At 40.9% G+C, this 20,658-nt stretch overlaps 1 protein-coding gene across 1 annotated transcript; it reads left to right on the forward strand.

Moving 5' to 3' along the window:
- Positions 1-5,666: 5,666 nt before the first annotated feature.
- CAV2 (caveolin 2) lies at positions 5,667-14,643 on the forward strand. The gene is made up of 3 exons (XM_067289958.1): positions 5,667-5,894; positions 6,136-6,323; positions 13,087-14,643. The coding sequence occupies exons 1-3, from the start codon at positions 5,745-5,747 to the stop codon at positions 13,235-13,237; spliced, it is 489 nt and encodes a 162-aa protein (XP_067146059.1). The 5' UTR covers positions 5,667-5,744; the 3' UTR covers positions 13,238-14,643.
- Positions 14,644-20,658: the final 6,015 nt, after the last annotated feature.

Here is a 20,658-nt window from a genome sequence, read left to right on the forward strand (position 1 = left end):
GCCAGCTGACTAGCTGTAGCTGCTGTTTGAACACCCTGTTTTGCATTAAAAGAGACGCTTTTCTTCCATGAGTGGGGCAGGCCTGGAGCATGGCCATGCACCAGGAATTGCCATTCTGAGCTGAGCAGCTTTCCAGGCACTCCTTTTACAACATGTAGCTGACCCACTTATCAGGAACCGGTCTTAAATACTTTTAACCCTCATTATGGCTCCGTATAGTCTTTAACATGTTTAAGCACATGCGAAAATATATTACAATTTTCCCTGTACCACTGTAGCATTGAGGTATGCGTCACACATGCAGTCAGCCCCCAAGTCCCAATCTGGGACCTCATTCACTAGACCATCATTTTTTCAGCGTTCAATTCCAGATCCCACTGAGTCGTTGTGAGTTTTACACTGTAACATACACCAACATATTAAGAACAGCTCTGCTGACATGACCTATAAATGGGAGTGGGAAGCAAAAAATGAAAAAATGAAAATAGTCAAGTGTGAATTATGAAATGGTATGAATTATGAAAACACGCTGGAAACATTTCCAGAGTTCCACTGACAGGAGAAAAGAAAAAAACACCAAGAACTAAAAATGTCTGAGCCCAGCCCCTCTGCTGCTCCCCAGGCTCAGGAGGAACTGAATTCCCATTGTTGGTATTTAACAGAAAACTCGCACCCCCACCCTGGAGATGATTTGAGCACAAACTGGTAAATCATCAAAACAGTAACACAGCAGACCTTATGGGAATACTTTCTTTCTTCCTTTCTCATACTAGAACTCAGAGGCTAAGCTGAAAGCTGCTACAAACGTCTCTATCATCTCTAACCTAGCTTGGCTAAATGAGATCCAGATAATCCTAAAATCTGTTCACAGATCCGCAACCAGTTTTTGACCTGAATGCATTTATCATGTCGTATCTACTCTGAGTCCCTAACTAGATTTCATCCTGACACATATAAAAACAGTCTTCATAGAAGCTTTTGCCTTAAATTTAGCAGCGTTGGATATAATTTGGAAAATAAATATAAATGATTAGCTGTGGCTTGCCTTTGTTTACACTGATTGATCACTGAAAACAAAGTGAAATTTACACTCCACAGGGCAGAAAACATTGCAAGAACAGCAACTGAGAGCAAGAGTTTCCATACACAGAGACAGACTCTAATTTTACTCTTTCGTAAAACCAGTTTCTCAGAGGTGGCTCAGCAGTGAAAAATTAGTGTATAAACGATGTGCCCACTGTTTCCAAAAGTCTTCCATCAGACACTGTTCTTTAAGGCACTCTTGAAACAAGTCAAATTGTTTTGCTTATACAAATAGGACTAAATCAAGACTATGTGTTGAGGCTTGCAGCTTAAACCCCTCTGTATGTGTCGGATCTGTATATCTAATCATCCCACTCTGAAAACTAGAAAATTTAGATTCTAATCTGTATCTTTAGCCTCCAAAATTCTTCAAGTTTTGCTTCATTTTAATTCATCTTGCATATCCCTGAATGGCACACATATTTCTCAGCTCACTATGCTTGCTTTCATTATATGAATTTATACGCAAGCATGCATTTATCGGAAGGAAAATCGGGAAAAAGAGTTGCAATTTCACCATTACCATTTCATGGTTCACCTCAGGAATCCCAGCTGTGCAGCCTCCTCTTCCTTCCACCCTTACCACATGTTCAGATCAGGGCTGCAGTGGCTTCTACACTTTGCTTGTAATGTACACAACTACTTAGAGCCCAGCTGACCTTTCGTATTGCAGTAGACCATCTGTGAAATGTAATAACAAAAATTCCCCAGACATGTCATAGAGGTTTGATGATAAAATGGAAGACTTCCTTCTCATGGCTCCTCTGAAATTATCAAGATTTTCAATACTGACCTTAAAAAGAAAATAACTTACTCCAAGTACAAATCTGGTAGAACACCAATGAAATTACAAGAGCAATTAATATAATTCATTGTTCTTTATCTCTTTGAAAATATAAGGTGTTATTTTTATGATAATCATGGTATGATAATTTTAGGTCAGGATAGAAATAATTTTTTAAAAGGGAAAGGAAAGGGGAGAGGGGAAAAGAACACCCTGAGAATTGTATTCAATCAGACAAGCAAAGAATAGATGAGGCCCATCTAGACATTAGTCATGGTCTTGTTGCAAAGATTGGAAAGCTTTTTCAAATACAAAGTATAATTGTAAAAATTTTTGCCAAAAGGCATATAACTGGCATCCTTGTCATGTTCAGGAAAGATGGTTTTGATTTGTATATAAAGTGCTACAATATCAAAGTAATGTTCAAATATTAAACAGGAACATCCTTTACTTACAGAACAAAGGGTGAACTGACTTGATAATTTTCAATAAAATTACACATTGGTCAGAGTCTAAAGAGAAACTTAACCCATTCTTTACCACCGACAAATATTAAAACTTTTTCACTGAGAACTTTCCGTTTCCAATAAGCTGTATGTGAGCTGAGATGTTCACCCTTATGCTGCACCTCATGCCTGCAAGGAATGGCTGTGAACATCTCTGAAGTTTCTTCATAATCCTTCTTCAAACGCCTTCTTAAAACTCCCTTTGTCAGAATGTCTATAAAAACACAGTGATAAAACTACCGAGCCTAATACAGCCTTGCCTATGTCCTGGTGTATCCCAACTATTTCTCTGTATCCCTCTGTCATCTCCAGGCTTATATTTCTGATTAATCTTCTGGTTAGCTCCTTGAGAGACTACTTGTTGTTCAATGCTCGTACAGTCTATAGGGTTATAGGTGCCTAGAGACTATTCTAATGCAAAGAAGTAATAACGAATAACTTCAACCGTTCAATTGGTGTTAAAAATAATGACTAGTATTACAGCAGCAAAATGTATAATACTTAAAAAATGGAGGCATCATGTGTGTCCTAGATACCTTCAAGCACAACATTAGCACCATAAAGAACTACACCTGGGCCGAAGTGTGGAAAACTCACACACATTTTGTGTCACCTCATATAATACTCTGGCTGTTATCTATACAGAGATTTGAAAAAATATTGTCCAAATGGAATCCTATATAAGACTGGAGAGGATAGACAGGGCCTGATTTCCACTCTGTTTGCAGTCATTGGTCTCTACTCTCACTTTTATGCTTCAAACTGTACTGCCCAGCCATGCTGGCAGAAAGCTGAGCCTGGCAGCACTGTTCAGAGAACAAACAGCCTGGGGGGGGGGGGGGGGGAACTGAATATATCACCCTTACTGAACATTGTATGTGCCTCTTTGTTTTCTGCACATTAGCCAGAAAAGTCAAGGATCAGAGCTAGACACTGTTCAGACTTTGCCATCAGTCATTGTTTGATAATTCATGTACAAATTATTTCCAAAAGAACTGCTGGAGTTATTGAAAAAAACCATGCTGTAAAGCGTTCTTAATGAACAACATCTCAAGTCATCTACAGCCTTGAACTTTTATTGCTTTTAAACAGGCTTTTCATGAAAAATATTATTCTTTCAGGAGCAATTGCATCATCACTTTATTTCAAGTCCTCTAATCCTCAGAGATTATAAAGGAAAACTCTTCATTTTGCACACTGCTTTCTTGACAGACATCAGCATCTATCAACTGCTACAATAACAGTTTTCAAAAACTGATGGACATTAACGGAAAAATGTTGCTCATTTTTCACAGAGGGTGCGGATACTGCAAGACCCTGGTGACAGACTGTGATTTGGGCAATCTTGCAAGAAGAGCCATCTGCTAGCTTTTAGCAAAGCTGGATCTGAGCAAGTGGAGCTAAGGACCCTGTTGGAGCTGACTGGCAGAGTGCAAGGTGGGAGGAATGGTTGGGAAATAGGTAGAACTGTTTTGTTCAAAAACAGCTGCCTTGCTGTGCATTGCACACTGATCCATGTATCTGGTGAGGGGGAAGGTAAAAAGTAGTTGACATTCAGAGTTAGTTTGGGATCCTCTGCTGGTTGCCTCTGCCCTGCTTTTCAGCAACACCAAACCCAAATTTCTGTGTCCCACAGAAGCAGTTTACTGGAAGCCTGCTAAATGCCTGTGGGCTGCATGCACTGCTGGAACAGCAGTGCCTATAGGTTAAAAATAATGCTGAACAGAAGCATCCTAAAGGGTGGATTTGGACCACAAAGCTGTCAATTGCCCTTTTTATTCCTCCCACTCACAGCACAAAGTGGAATTGGGGAGTAGAAATGCAGCTCACAAGTATGTCTTGAGTCATCACACTGTTTCTTTGCTTGCATTCGAAACAATTGTAAACTTGTGTTTGCAAGTTTTTATACTAAACGAGCTACAGCTACACTGCTGGATTTAAACAATTTACATGATACCAGTATCACTAAACTCATCAGTGTGGGGAGAAAAAAGCATCAACATAAGTTATACATAGATGTGAAGCTTTTGTGCAGAAGTTATCCGGTCTAGAACAATGCGGTATGGTCCACGCCATTGTATTAGGTGATTTCCTACACAAACCTCGCAGAGTTATTTTTATATCACTTTCCTGTGAGCTACTCAAAGCTTGAAGCTACTATTAATTTAATGCAGTGGTGAAAACCAAAGAAAATTACTAGTACCAGCTTCTTTTTCATTTTGTAAGTCTGAATCACTGATTAGTGTAATGTCACTTCTCTTTCTGAGAGTGAAAGGGGATTGTAGTTACTGAATGCAGCCGGAATGTGCTTCTGGCAATCCATGAGCCCACAGTGTAGATCAATATTATCAAACAACTTTTGCCGTCATTATAGTAATTTGCTCACTTTGATATCGATAACACTTAGGCTTAAAATACGCTCTAAAATAAAACAGCGGGAATAATTTGTACAGGCTGACGCTAAAACCCAAGAAGGACATGATGATAGCTTATAATGATGGATGCATTGTTTTATTGCGGCAACAGTTAGGCAGTTTAGGGAGTTTAAATCAAGTAAGTAGTATTGGACTGCAGCAGACTCGTGAGACCGGACACGGGAGCCTTGCCGGGCAGGGGCAACGCGCCTTTCTTCCTCCTTCTTTTTCATCTACCCCGTAAGGTTGGAGAGAAGGCAGCGAATACGACCTGAGCCTCACGCACAATCACCTACGCTTTTTTCCTGGTGTCTGTTGTTTGCTGCTACAGTTTTCGGTCCTGTGTGAGGCTGCGGCGAGGGCAGCGCCGCACCCCCGGGCGCCGGGGATTTCAGATGAATGGGGCAGGCAAATCCGCCCGGCATCCCGGGACGGCTCGGTGGCGGAGCTGAAAGGAGGCGCGGACACGCAGCAGAGCAGCCAAACCGCCCTTTCCAAAGCACGGATTAGCTGCCGCCGGCGGGCGGGGACGGTGCCCCCGCGCCCCTGGGAAGCGGCCGCCGCAGCCCGGGGCCCGGCCCTGCCCGGCGGGGCCGCCGCCGCGTCGGGGGGAGGCGGCCGGGCGCCTCTGGCGGCCCCGGCCCGGCCCGGCCCCGGGCTCGCTCGCCGCCCTCGGAGCTCGGGCGGCCCCGCCGCGCCCCGCCGCCCGGCGCTCCGCTCCTCCGCTCCGCTCCGCTCCGCTGCTCTCCGCGCGGCGGGGGCTCCGCGCTGGCCCGGCGCGGCGCGGCGCGGCGCGGCGCTGTGCGGGCGGGGCGGGGCGGGGCGGGGCGGGGCGGGCAGCGCCGCTCCGCCCCAGCGCCGCGGAGCCGAGCGGGCGGCGGCGCGAGCGGCGGCGGGCGGGGGCCTGCGCCTGCGGAGAGGGCAGGGGCACGGAGCCGCGCAGCGCCGCGCAGCGCCATGGGGCTGGAGAAGGAGAAGGCAGACACGCGGATTTTCGTGGACGACGACAACTTCACCCGCGCCGGCGGCCCCGCGCTGTCCGAGGCGGAGAAGAGCGCGGAGGACGACTCGGACAGGGACCCCAACGGGCTCAACACCCACCTCAAGGTGCGGCGCCGTCGCTTGGCCGCGGGCGGGCGGGCGGCGGCGGGGGCGCGGGGCTCCGCGGACGGCGCCGCGGCCGCCCCGCTGCCGGCCGGCTCCACCCGGCGCTGCCCGCAGGGCCCCGGCACGGGCGTTAGCCGGAGCTGCCCGCTACCCTCTCCCCACCCCCAGCCTTGCCCAATTGCCAGTTGCCTCCGGAGGCAGATGCCGACCGAGCTGCTGTTTTTGCTGTTTGTTATTCTAGCTGGGGTTTGAGGATGTGATTGCGGAGCCGGAATTAACTCACTCCTTCGACAAAGTCTGGATCTGCAGCCACGCTCTCTTTGAGCTCAGCAAGTACCTGATCTACAAGCTGGTGACTCTGGTCCTTGCCATACCACTGGCCCTGGTTGCCGGGATTATCTTTGCAGTGCTTAGCTGCCTGCACATCTGGTAAGTACATTTCATCGCCTGCCACCTCGAGGTGTTTCAGTTCACCAGCTCTGCAGGCAGCCAAGAACTTTATTTCTAAAGGGGGAGAAATGGAAATGATGTATTCTCTGTGATTCAGTTCTCCATCTGTAATATGGCCCTTACCAGCTGTCTTTCTTGTCTGTGTAAGCTCCTTGGGGCAGAGTGCCCGTCCTGTCATATGGATGGTGTCTGCCACAATGCATTCCAGTCTTGGCTTGCTTGTATAGTAATAATCATGATTGTTTGTTTGTTTTTTAATTGGAAATATTACTTACACCTCAGATTTTCTTATCAACCTGACACCTTCTCAGTAAGGTTACCTCTTTGATTTTATCCTCACAGACTGAAGAAAGCTTTTGAGGCCCCAACTTTCTTTTTCTTTCTTTTTACTGCCACAAAATCTACTCTCACTGCCTTACATCTGGTACATGGCCATCTCTAGGTGCAGTGCCCCAAAGCACTTCCACATAAGCAAAGAACCCCTGCTGATCTCAGGAAGGCTGCTTCTGGCCATGGCCCAGGTTCACATGCAAATACAGTAGCTTTCCAAGTCACAGCAAAGCTGATGTACTTTAAATAGAAAATACTGGCAAAACATCAGGAAAGTGAATTTTGAGACTAGACAGGCAACTGATTGTGGAGAAGGAGGAAATGAAGGGAAAAGTATGAGGTTGAGGAAAGAACTGAGAATCTGTCAGTCTATTAGAGGAAGGGATGAATGCAAGTGATTAATACCATTCCTGCAAACCAGGATTTTCCATATGCACGGGTTTTGGGTAACGTCTCATTTGACTCGAGTACCACTAGAATCATGAAGATGTTGATTATTCTGAAGAAAGCTTCATAAATGTTCTAAGTCAGTGTGATGTAAAGAAAACAAAATAAAGTCCAGAAACTGTGAAAAAGAAAAAAAACAAAACAATAGGAATGCACTAGTTATCTGTATGTCTGATTGCGATCTTTTGGTTGGAGATTTCTGTTTTCAAAAGTGGAGTGGAAGTTTATGGGTTGACAACATTGCCATGAGCTACCTTGGAAACTGATGAACTAGAATTTTGGAGCATAGAGTTTGCATGTCCTCTCTCTATCCAGAGGACTTGCAATTGAAATTAGAGCTGCCCACCTGCTAGTTCAGGGTCTGAATTACCCCACAGGCTACTTCTCTAGTCTCCAAATTATTACGAACATTGCAGAGTGTGCCCAGACTTTTAGCTCTGCGAGCTGTCACGGGGCTGCACTGTACCACATGATTGCAAAAGAGTATGGTGGGCGTGCAGAGTTCCAGTAGTGGAATATGCATGGGCTAATTCATTAATGTCCAGTTATATTAAGACTGTATTGAGTTTTTGTGCTTGATGATCTTGGATCTGGGTTTCACTGCATGGATGCATGAGTTTCACTGAATCAGGACTCCAAGGTCAATTTCTATTTATGCAAGTAGTCCCGAGGGGCTTTATCAGGAATTGTAGGTTCTCAGTACATCCAAAATAGAACTGTCTGAATGTGGCACTTGATTTTGAAAAGTTTGCCTTGAATAAGTGAACACACTTATTTCCCCATCAATTTTTTTTTTCTTAGATTCATTGTCAATACCGAGCTGATCTTTCGTTTTCATCTTTCTTGCATGTGGGATGGGTGTGAAAGAACCATATAACGCAGTAGCTCTGTCTGCACTGGCTTGGGCCCCATCCAGTGCTAGGATCCAAAGCCAGCACAGTCTAGTCTTCCACAGAAACAAGCTGGATTTGTTCCAGCACAAAGGTGGAACACACTGAGCCTATGTTAAGGTCTGTGCAGCTCACAGTGTTGCAGATTTGTTGCGACTAAGGCTTTCAGTGCCTCTCTGCATTTCAGAGGGTAGCACGGGGGCATGCAATAAAGAGGCAGTAGAGAGTGGGGACATGGGGACTCTCAAACACATGGCGCTGGCTCTCATGGAGTCCCATTGGGTCTGGAAAAATAATATCTCCTTGTTTTGTGGGTGAGAGGAAGGGAATTCCAGTATAACCCTCTCTTAAGTTGTTGAAACATCATGGGAAGCTCTGGGCACACCCTCCCACATGACAAAGTGCAGGAGGGCTTAGCAGAGTCTCTGTGCCTTGTCTTCGTCACCCAAACAATCGAGGTGATGATGTTGGTTGGTCTTTGGGGAGCTTCTATGAGACTAAATTTGAAGCTGTTTCTAAAACACTTGGAAGTCTTCAAACACAAAGCTCTGTTGGTTGTCACATGTGCTCTTGCAGCTTTTTCAGCATGCTGAAAATGTGCAGAAGACAGACTTAGCACTCCTCCTGCATCAAGGACCCCTCATGAGTTGCATCCCCCATATCTGAAAGCAAATGTTACTTCTCTCCAGCAAAAAGAAAGAGCAAGCACAGGGAATATCATGGAAAGCAGAAAGAAAGCTGAGTAACAAATACGTAATAGTACACTTTAATTTTCATTTTTACCTATTAAAAAGGAGTGTGTTCTGATTCTGTTCTCAAACTGGCTGCCTGGAGCTAAGATCCAAATTTACACTACCTGTTGAAAAAGAGATAATGGGCTGAAACTGTGCCAGCCAGCAGTTTAATGACCTAAATACAAGCTAGTTCAAGGAAGGCTACTTCTCCACATCCCTCTCTTTACTGATTGCTGTCCTTCTCACCACAGAATATAAACTGTGGAAGCTGTCAGGCCAACTATCTGTAAATATCTGAGAAAACTTTTAAACATGTCCTTAAACTGAGGCTGTTAAGGTTTTGAACTCAAGCAGAACACTGCTGTTTTTCCAGGCAATACAGGTAAAATTGTGACCTTTTTTATAGATCAGGGACTCGTTCTTACTCCAAGTAGTATCTTTACAACCTCCTGGAAATTAGTGTTAAATCTCACATAAACTTTGTTGTAGTCTTGTCTGGAAGGTTCTCAGGTGTGCTGTATATAAAAGCTTGGCATTTATGCTGAGAATCAGTGCTTCATTTGGGGATCCATAACCTGGGAGTTGGGTCTGAAATGGACAGTCTTCTCTGTACCCACTCGCTCAAGGCCTCAGCCAGCTTTGTGCTCCTGTCATTGGCAAGTACTTGGAGTCCCTCATGGCTTGTACTTTCATTCACAGTACTAAGATGTAGCCAGGGACAGATACACAGAGATAAACATGTACATACATCATCTCTTACCCCTTTTCCCACAACTCCACTTCCATGGCTTAGTGTTATTGTACTCAAACCTGTAGAACTGAAAATATCTCCCTACCCACCAACTGAAATCAAAGGAAATGGCAGTAAAATTATGCCATGAAGGCCCACCTTATGATCTGATGTTACCTCGATGCCTCTTTGTTCTTGTCCAGCATATGTTCTTTGGCTTCTGAAAAGGAAGTAGGTAGATGCTTTTCTTTCCAAGTCTACACAGGTGCTGTGAGGCGTAACATTTGGTTTTAACGCACTTTATATACTATGTATGGGTCCTGGAAGGCTCTGAGAGTTATCTTTGATCACTCATAAATATCCCAAGGGCTAATGGGACCTTACAAGAAGTTCTAGAGCTGCTAGCTAATACTTAATGGTCTGTTTACAATCCTTGCTTTTACTGCAGTACCATGCAGGACTTTAATTGAAGATCCTGGTGTAATGCACATGCAAACCATGAATTGGATAATTTAGCCACTGAATGGTATAGTATTTGAAAAATAGCATTAAGACATGTTTGATATTCCATTTTGGAAAACTTCACAGGAGAAGATGTGATTTTTCACTTAAAAGCAGAAATCTGAATGAATGGAAAATGACTTCTCCAAACACATTGCCCAAATCTGTGAAAAGTTGAGCTGCTTCCTGACAATCTGAAAATACCCTGATCAGTGAGAATTAAATTGTGCTCTGCCGTTTCCAAGAGGTGTTTGGTTCCTGACAAAGTATGTCCCTGGGGAATTAACAGGAAAAAGTAATACAAACAAAAGTGAGTAGGGGTGATGGGAATAACTTTGTAGATGTCATGCCTAGAACAGAAAGACGAGAAGAGTAGTATCATGGAGCAAAAGGAATAATTTATTCTTTTCAGATCAACAGCTCCCAAAAGAGGTGAGTTCTTCTAATTAGGGAAGGGATGATTATTTTAGGATACATGGACATAGCACGATTCAATCATAGCTCATAAAGGTAGCTGAAATACCCTGGCTATGCTTCAGCTCAGGCATCAGATTCAACAGAGCTTTGTTTTTCTTCTCTGTACTGTACCGTACCACATGGTAATATTACTAATGCCAGTATTGCACCAAATGTCAATATCCTCAGGATATGTCAACTGTACTTCCACTGCTAGGCATTACTCAAGCAAGTACTGCCACCCATGTGGAAATGCCACACTGGACTAAACACACAGCATTGTGATTAAGGAGCTAATGTTTGTTGGAAAGTTCACAAAAAAGTAGATACCTTCTAGTGGTACTTTGTTATTTATTTTTTAATTGTGCCCAATTATCCTATGGAGGGCACATCACACCCTGATGATTTGGAAATCCTGCATGGAAGGAAAACATAGAATGCCATAGAACTGATGCAGAACACAATATATATGTACTTACATTCATATAGATAATATATAAGATGCACATAGATTTTAGAAATCATAAATCATACTTTTTAGTGCTTTTGGGGTTGAAAGGATTTTCTTCTCTGAGGAAATGTGTTTGAGAAATTCTTGTCTAACTCAACTTTCTTGTCTAAGTAGACCAACTTTTATTTTAAAATGAAAAATTACTTGCATTAATTAGCTTTGGTTGTCCGTATGTTTCACATATCCTCCTGTGGAGATAGGCCTACATTTTTTTTGCATGTATTTAGCATAAAATTAGATAACAAATGTAAAAAAAAAAAGAAAGCATTTTGATGTTTATTGTATTTAACATTATCAAAAGAGGTTGAGTTCTGGCACTGAGTGGGTGGTCTGTAGCAGTCCTAAGTAATATGATCACTGCTTTTCCAGTCTTTCCTAATAAAATCTTGGTGATTCCTGACAACTTTTTGAGAAACTCTTCCGTAACCAGGCATTTGTTTAATTTGTTAATGTCTGCAGTTTCTGTGATCCTGCCTATGGAGTGTCCAATAAAAATGTAGGGTTTTGCTTCTCTTCTGCAATTGAGTTGTATTAAGAAAAAAAAACAATCATCCCAAATTAATTTTAGATGCCAGGAAAGGAGCGGTGACATAGCCTGTACAAACAAAGATGAAATGGAAAAGGGGCAAAGTCAACACAAGCTGAGTAGCCACTTCTGGTGTTTTCCCTGTGTTGCTTGGAGAAATACCATTTTTTCCCCTATGCACTTTAATGCTGTTTATCAACTATAATCTAACGTGAAGCTCTAATTTTATTCTGTAGACATTATATATTCTACATATGGTGATACTATATGTGATTATAAAACACAATAGTTTATAGAGTTCGGTTTAAAACTGTAGAAATATTCCAGTAACACTCACAGTTCTTCTATGTGGTGTTTATATTACTCGCTGTTTCAGCAGAGACAAAGAAAGAGAAGGTTTTGGGAAAACTATTCTGTTTAAATCCATTGGGGTTAGCTTAGAGTGCAGCATAGACATATTAGGATGTTGGTTGACTTGTATGATAAAAGCTGTATAAAAGGTTATGTAAACATTGAAAATAACTCTTTCATTTTGACTCTTAAAATTTCTAAGCTTCAATTTTTTTTTAACATGCCATTTTTTCCCACTTTGTTGTTCTGAGTGGTACTTATTGGAATACACAATACTCATATATTTTTCCAGACTATAATAAATAGTAAGTAAGTATTTTGATTAATACTTCCTCTCATTTCCACCAAAGTCAATGAGAGTTCTGCAACTGAATTAAATGGAAAAAAAAAGTCCCTTAAATTTTGAATGCAACAGCAAACTAGAATGGAATTTGTTGTCTTTGTGAAAAGAATCTGTGGCTCCTTCTACCTAATTTAGGAACTAGCCGTATTACATATGGCACAGAGATTTTTGAAAACCATGTTCTAGTATCGCTTCAGTATTACATAAATGATTTATACATTTAATTTCTCTGCACCCAAATAAGAACATCCAACTAAAGGAAATGACCAGGGAGTTTAGCCACTAAATCATTAAAAAAAAGAGAATAACTTACAATACTATGGTCAGTTGTTACGTAACTGCTGGCCATGGTGAACCAGCCATATGCGCACTTCTGGGTCGCCTCTGTTGTTAGTGTGCTTAGCTTAAGCCACTGCTAATGACATTGCTTTGGAATTGGGACATATGAAGAGCATACACAAATAATTACTAGTGTTTAGCAGATGAGAAGCACAGTTCCTTCAAATATGTGGCTATACCCTGAGTAAATAAAAATATCTTTTCCCTGATCAAGAGTTTTGACTTCACGCTACTTTAGTGTCTCACTCATAAAAGAAAAACATGCCGGTATTAGCAAGGTCCCATTTTTCTGGACATCAGCATGTCTCTGTACAGTATTAATCAAATGTAACTAAAGATTGCTTTACTGTTTCTGTTGTACTGAAGCAACTTGTAACAGAAATATTAGATGGGTATGAATGAAATATGAATGGCAACAAAATCCATGGAAAAGGAGCATGAGAGCACAAAGTCAACTTGCTCAAAGATTTTGGTTAATAAAATCACCTTCCTCTTCCATAAAATCTCACATTTGAGTTTTGTCATCCTGATTTCTTACACTATAGGAGCAGTAATCTCCAAATCTTCCATTTTCTCCTTTACAGGATTGTGGTACCCTTCGTGAAAACCTGTCTCATGGTGTTGCCTTCAGTGCAAACCGTATGGAAGAGCCTGACAGATGTTTTCATTGTACCAGTCTTTCAGAGCATAGGCCGATGCTTTGCCATGGTTAATATACGCCTGGATCAAGAGTAACTGTCAGGGATGCAACAATTGTAATTGTGTGTAATTGCAGAAGATGTTATACCTCTTTGCTAATGTAACACGCAAGCACTTACCATTCATTCCAAACTGTCACAATTACAATGGCTGGTTTAAGTGGGAACATACTATTTTTCATTTATTTTCAGGGATCAATTTAAGATAAAGTAGACAGTTTTCATATCTCACTATTTTAACAACAGAAGGAACATGGAATACATTGGCAACACTTTATTTTAATGGCACATTGACTGTTATATTATAGAAGAATTCTCATGGAGGTTTAATAGCCATCACAGTGATAATGTTTTAAATTGCTATGACTGATGTTATTACTATAAATATTTATATTGGTAAGATGTGATACTTTGGGTGACACTGATCTCTAGGGTTTCACATTGACTATTGGAATTCCACCAGGGATCATTCTGGCCCTTAGCATGATATACTCAATTATTATTTGCAGCAGGTAAAATGAATGTGACTCATTGCATGCAGCATACAGAGATGGGAACTGTTGTGTAATTCTACCATACTGGGGAAAAGCTCCCCAGAAGTTTATCCCTTAAAATAAGGTGTTAGCTAATGATTGGAACAACAGCTAATCTGTATATTTAATTTAATGAGAGGTTAACTTTGCTGTATATTTTGTATGTATGTAAATGGCACTTGACCATTATTATTTGAAGCATTATTTCTATAGTATTTGTATTCTAACGAACTTACTAGGCAGAAAGAGTGAGACACTGCAAAAAATAGATAACTAAAAATTAGATAAATAAAATTTCAGTTTCTAAATTATGCAGACTTTTGAAGTGTTGCTGTGCAATTCTAGTATATCCTTTATATATAGTTGTGTGTAAAAGCAAAGATTTTAAGTGTTTTCTTACAAGGCTATGCAAACAGTTGGAAATATCTGTTTATGAGAATTGTTTTTTATTAAAAAAAGGCTGCAGTAAATGCACCCTTGCCTATTTCTGTGCATTATCAGCAACACTGTGATATTTAAAATGATAGACACTATGCAGGCACTTTAACTAGGAAGCAAGCTCTTATATAAGGCACATGAGTGTAACTGGTATCCTTGTCTAATTCTCCTCACCTATTGACCTGACTCTGCATGTTGTTTATTTACTACTTTAAAGCCTAACCCATAAAGAGCCCTTCTTCCTTCTGCACCTAACAGAGCTTTGTAAACCAGACTAACAGAACATATGCAGAGGTACATTAAAATTACATTAGCCTTCTGATGGGTTTATGCTGCTGTTTTATTTAAATACAGATGATAAGCTGCAATTGTAAAATGTTTGTATGATTTAGTATGTTGCTTTCTAAAATGATGTCACAGATTTCTTATAAAAAAAAGAGGTATATAATAAAATAATAAAATGTCAGCTTTTTCATATTTTCAACTTCATTTTTTCAGCTTCTTCAACTTTTTTAAAAGCTCTTTAAAATGTGGAACAGCATAGAATACTATGCAATTTTTCCAAAATACAGGGTAAGAAAAAGAAATGAATGAGCATCAATACAGTTCCACTATTATCAATTGCATTCAACTTATTTATATTCTAAAGTGGTGTATCTCTTTGTGCTGGATTAAGCCTAAACAGAATGTTTTCTCTGAAGCAGGTCTCTCAGTGAGGAATTTTGGCTACATTCAGAAAAATGCTTAATTCTTTTTAAAGGACTTGTGCTTTATTTATAGATGAGCTGCAGAATTTTCCTTTTCTTGCTCTACAGAAGCTAGCTAACATTGCATATTCTCTGTACATTAAAAACATCTTTTCCATTTGTGACATTCAGAAAGGGATTCATATGGCTTTTGAAAACTAGATCTTAGCAATTAGTGCCCACTGAAACTTCTCTAGAGTTTTTTCTTCCACAGGAAATTAAACCTGCTTTTCAAATGTGCTCTTCAAAATATCTTTCTTCTGTCAAAAATGGAAATATCTTTTTTGAAAATAAAAAATGGTCAGGCCAGGCTTGAAGTTTTTGAGAATTATTTTCTTTTCTGAAGCCCAAGTATTTTTACAAAGATATTTTCCACAAAAAATATCCCCTTAACAAATTACATTTAAAAAAAAATCAATCAGTACTAGTGCTTGCCCCTAAAACAAGCCCTATAAAAAGCCTAAGCTTTGCAGGAACTCAGGTCTGGATCCAAAATTTGAGACTGAGGCTATTCCCTAAGGAAAAATACATCACTCTGGGTCATGCACTACTGGATATATGCATTCCTAAATAGCTTGCTGAAGTCATCCCAGCTCTAGATACCGCAGAGAATTAAGTAGAATGATTTGGTTTGTTCTTATTTTGATTTGGGCCTTTCTGCTTGCTATTTGTCATTAATTGATTCTTTTCAATTTGTCATTAATTGATTCTTTCATCATTTCTCTAACTGTATCACAAGACTAAAGCAAGCTTGCAATGAAAAATATCTTACTGAGTAATTAAAGCTGCTAGTTTCTTACATATTTTACAGCAGTATCTTTCTCTGGAATGGATGTGCTTTTACTATAAGAAAATACCAAACAGGCTTTTACGCTTCTGGGAAAAATATTAGATATTTGGCAGATAGACTTACTTCATCCATGAAAGTAAGGGGAGTGAATATACAGAGCCTTTTCAATACTTAGGTGTGAAGCTGCCCCAGGCAATGATGGCTGGTAAGCATTCTCTGGTTTTTATGGACTTGACAGTACTGGCACACATCAAAAAAGCTCTGCCACAATTGTTACTGTCAATAGTTTATAGCGCTGTTGGACAACGAGGACTGAATGAGCATTGGCACTGAACTGTGTTCTTACATGTAGGAACAGATTCCTTAACTCTGTCTGATTCTTTTGAACCGTGGGCAAATCAAACCAGCTGATGCAATAACAGCAACTGACAAAAGAGAATTTGGGCAAAAAGAGTCCAGAAAGGTAGAGTTCTGAGGATAAATTAATAAAAAAGTGTGAGATGTTCAGATTCCAGCCTGCCTCCTGTTACTGCAGACCTTAGACTTACAATCATGAACTGGAGATTTAGTTCTGTCGTGCAGAATGTTTCAGTGTTACCTTTTTCATGGGAAGAACAACTAACACATGGAACTAACCCCAGAATTGTCTTTATAGGGCTTTTTTCTTTTAATTCGCAAAGAAATTTAATCTACTTCCTTATGAGAGCTATTGAATAAGATCCTTTTAATGTGACTGCAGAACTTTTATATTCACATCTTATCTTTCCTCACCTTACTTGTTCACCATATAAATTTGAATAAATTCCTAACTGAAACTTTGACATATGAGTGAAGGAGGAGACTCTTCCCAGCTATCCAAGAAGCTCACTTAGGCATGCACTGACTGAAAAGTTCAGAATATCCCTGCAGCTCTGGGACTCAGACCACACACTCATATTTAGTGGAAGCTGAAGAATAGTAAGTTCATTATTTTTACAGGGTGTGATCTTTCCCCCACCTGCAGAGATAAAATGATTGCTGAAAAGCTTTAAAAGATGTGTGGTTTTGTTTTAAAAAAAAGAAAATGCAAATGGAACGAGGTCAAACACCAGACACTTTCTACCAATGTTGTCCATTAGTACACTATGCACATGAAAACTAGAGCTAAAAACCTCCAGTGAGTGCACTGAACCACCGTAACTATTCATGGTAAAAACTGAGGTGCTTTCTTCACGCAGTGATTTACAAATGAGGGGTGAATTCATAAAAGCTAATTTTACCCTAGTGACACTAATCTTGCTAAGTTTGTTTCATAGAGAACAAAAAGAAAATGGCTTCTGTAGAGGCAATTCAGAGGGGTTAAGATAGGTTTTGTGCTCAGTATCACCTTCCAGAAAGACTCTCTCTCATGCTGTTTCTAGCAGAGAAGGAAGGGCCCCTTCAGAAGGCAGCTAATCACATCCTACTTTAAACATGTAGATAAAATAAAATTTAGAGATTCCCACTTTTATTTCAAATTTAGAGGAAAGCTTGTCCATTTTTCCAACTGTCTCAGTTTCATAGCAGCTACTTTTTCTCCCTGTGTACCTTGCCTCCCTTTTTTCTTTATACTATCACAGCTATCACAGTGCTACAAATATAAGCTAAGATTGGGCATAAAACTTTTAGACAGCTAAAGCTGGGTGAAAAAAAGTCCTGTCCTAAACCTCTGGAGTGGGTGTTTGAGTCCCTGGATGTTTGAGTCCCATTAGAGAATAGTTCTCACAGTCTTATACGTCTGTCAGAAATCAGAACAGTTAATAATACATTAGAACTAGTGGAAGGATATGGAACAGTGGCGACACTGAGACAAATTGACCATGGTCCAGCTTGGCATTTGTCAGGAAATTTGACATTAAAAAGGATTGAGAAAAGTGTGATTCAGATTGCTCAAGGTCTCAAAACCTTACTTTCAGTTGACAGAATTAAGCTTTCAATCTACTTGCCTTACCAGCCAAGGCAATTACAGGCTGTCTTGATCAAGACCTACAGGGACTAGCTCTAATAAAAGAAGCACGCACCTAAAGCAGGATTAAGATGGCCGTCAGGCATTTAAATCCAAAATTGTAATCCCTGCTCAGCTGCCACCCGACCAAAAACATGCCTAAACTCAGAAGGCACCTCCCTTTCCCATAACGTTCCCTTGGTACCTACAGTTTTATTTTCAGTCATGCCTAGAGCTGCCCTTGTTTGAGTAAGCTGGCACCTAACTCACATCTAAGCCCCATCACAACCCAAAAATAAGGTGAAAGATTGCCTCAGCGCCCTGAAAATACACTTTGTGCACACAAGCAGTTTTCCCAGAGTGAGTCCCAATGCACTAGCACACCCCAGATAGGCAAAAATAATCTCAGCTCTCCCACACGTTGGATTAATCTTCTAACCATCAGGCTCTTGTCAAATGTGTAGTGGCAGCAGTTCCCCCATTTAAAAGGAAATCACCAGTTGCTAGCGGCTGTGAGAAGGAAGGAATGTGAGGGGGTCTCTCCATCCCTGATAAAACTACTCCTTTGACTCAAGGACCAGACAAGCCAGGTAAAAAATACTTACATGACTGCACTGTATAAATTCTTTAAATTGGTGGTGAGGGGCACCCACCTAAGTGGAACAGTTCAGATCCAGTGACTTAAAATTTAAAATACAGAAAGCCTCCTGAGGGTGGAGACCGACCAGCCACCATGAATCCTCCAAGTCTGTAAATCATGGAATGAGCAAAGCAACAGGCTTCATTTTAAACCCATCCCAGTGCTTACCATCACAAAATAGGGAGAGAAGAGTATCACAGCTGATAAAAGCTCATTACCAAAGGTTCTGGCAGCTCAGGCTTTCATTCAGCAAAACTTCCAAAACTGCGCATAAAGGGATGCACTTAAGCAGCTGAACAGAAGACCCTAAGAAAATCAGTGATCTTCCTCCACTAGACCTTAGTTTTGTAAGCGCCCTGCATGAAGGCTGTTCGCTGGCAATCTCTGTTATCTGGCAGCCTGGATGCTGTTGAGACTACACATACAGAAAACAGTTTCCCAGGGCTGATTCTGATCTTGCTGACTTTGGAATATATCAGGAGTATTGCTGATAGCATGACTGCAATAAGTACACAACTAAAAAGGAGGGGGGCTAGGAGGTGTGTAGAGTGGAGTGAGAGGGAGCATTTGATACCAGACAAAGACACTCAGTGAGCAGTCATGCACATCTAGTTCACTTTCATGACTCACTTTCTGACATTGTTGTTTGAGGAATTTCATCCAACCCGATTTTTGTGCTGGCTTTTTGGAAGAAATATTTCCTACTGGTATGAAAAACTTCCTCACAATGGGAAGAACTGCTCACAGCTTGCACACATGCTGCTCCATTTTTACAGTCAGTTCTCAATTAAGGTAATCCTGAGGTTTGAAAATTCAGTTAAAGCAAAGCTTTGAAGCATACAAAATTTTTTTAAATTAGGCATGAAATGCCTAAAGCTGGTGTGATGGAGAAGGAAGAAAGGCAGTGAGGCAGCCAGCTAAAGTAGCATATATCAAGTACAGGTCAAGTAAAGACACACAGCAAAGCTCAATGAGAAGACAGTTTGGGTGCATTTTTCATACAATGGGCCATGTAGCAATGGGCTGTGATTTTAGTCTCTGCAGATATAATTCCCACACCTCCATAACTTGTCAGTACCTATGTAGTTTTCTCTGTAGGATGTCTTCATAGCATTCAAGCTCAAATAAGCACTTCCAAGGTTCGTCAGATGCAACAGGTCATTTCAGCTGGTAAGTAGCCTATTCTGGGATTCATCTCATAGAGGTTATACATTCCACCAGCTTCCAGTATTCCCCTAGCTGCACTAGTGTTGTGCGATTCGGAATTTTTTTTAAGGAGGCTGCAGTTCCGCAGAAACTATTCCAAGTGTAGCATTTCAAGCTAACAAATATATCCCTTAATTTAGCCATCCTTGAGGTATGCAATAATACTGAATGATGGGTCAAAATCTTCAGATGCTCATGCAGGAAACTGACCAATTAAAAAACTTTCCTAGCCTATGAAATGAAGACCTGTCTTTCTTCCAATAGGTTGAAAAATTTCATTCAGATTATGTCCACCCATTTGACTTTACGCACACACTGAAATGTTTGGAAAACAGAAGATATTTTAATGATGGCTTAAGCAAATTATTGCATCAATAAAGTTACTTTTAAAAATTACAAGCTTATGAGCAACAGAAACTCTTAAAGTTCACTGCTAACTGATGACCATATCAGTAAGAGGTGTCCATGCGGACTGCATTTTTAACAGGTGCATTTATTTGTGGAACCTACTTCCATCTTAGCCAATGGCCTTTTTGAGGTCATTTCTCTGTTGAGTTGCCAAAGCCAAATACAGTGCAGTTTGAAATTTCCTACTTCTCTTGCTGCAATTCTGTGCTAAATGGCATAACACTAACCTCACTTTATTTTTCTGTTAATGTGACAAATCTTACACTATAAACTGTTTTCCTAACAGAAAACTGATGATTGCAAACACCAAAAAATACAGGGCTGTAACTAATAGCTTATAGACGTGCAGTGCCATTGTAATCCTAACCCGAACCATCCTGAACACAGTGATGGATCCTGAGAGCTTATAGATGCACCGGAGCTTATAGAGGACCTTCAGAATGGAGCATGGCAGTGTCACAGTGTTCCACCACGCCTCTTTAAAAAAAAGTCCCAGTGGTGAAGATGCATGGCAGACATGCATGGGTCAGTCTCCTCCCAGGAAAATATTGTATAGTTAAAGTGCAGGACTGTTAAATATTTGCATAGTTTTGAAATGAACCATTCAGGAAAGTCTCTTTTTCTTCGACCCAAGGATGTCCAAGTTTCCACAGTTGTTCCTGGGGCGCTCATGGCTATGTGTAAACTGTTGTCAGAGGGGGAGGGGAGGGGGGCAGGGAAAAGGAGTCCTGCAA

Source organism: Apteryx mantelli, chromosome 1 (assembly GCF_036417845.1).
Source record: "Apteryx mantelli isolate bAptMan1 chromosome 1, bAptMan1.hap1, whole genome shotgun sequence".
NCBI classification, from domain to species: domain Eukaryota; kingdom Metazoa; phylum Chordata; class Aves; order Apterygiformes; family Apterygidae; genus Apteryx; species Apteryx mantelli.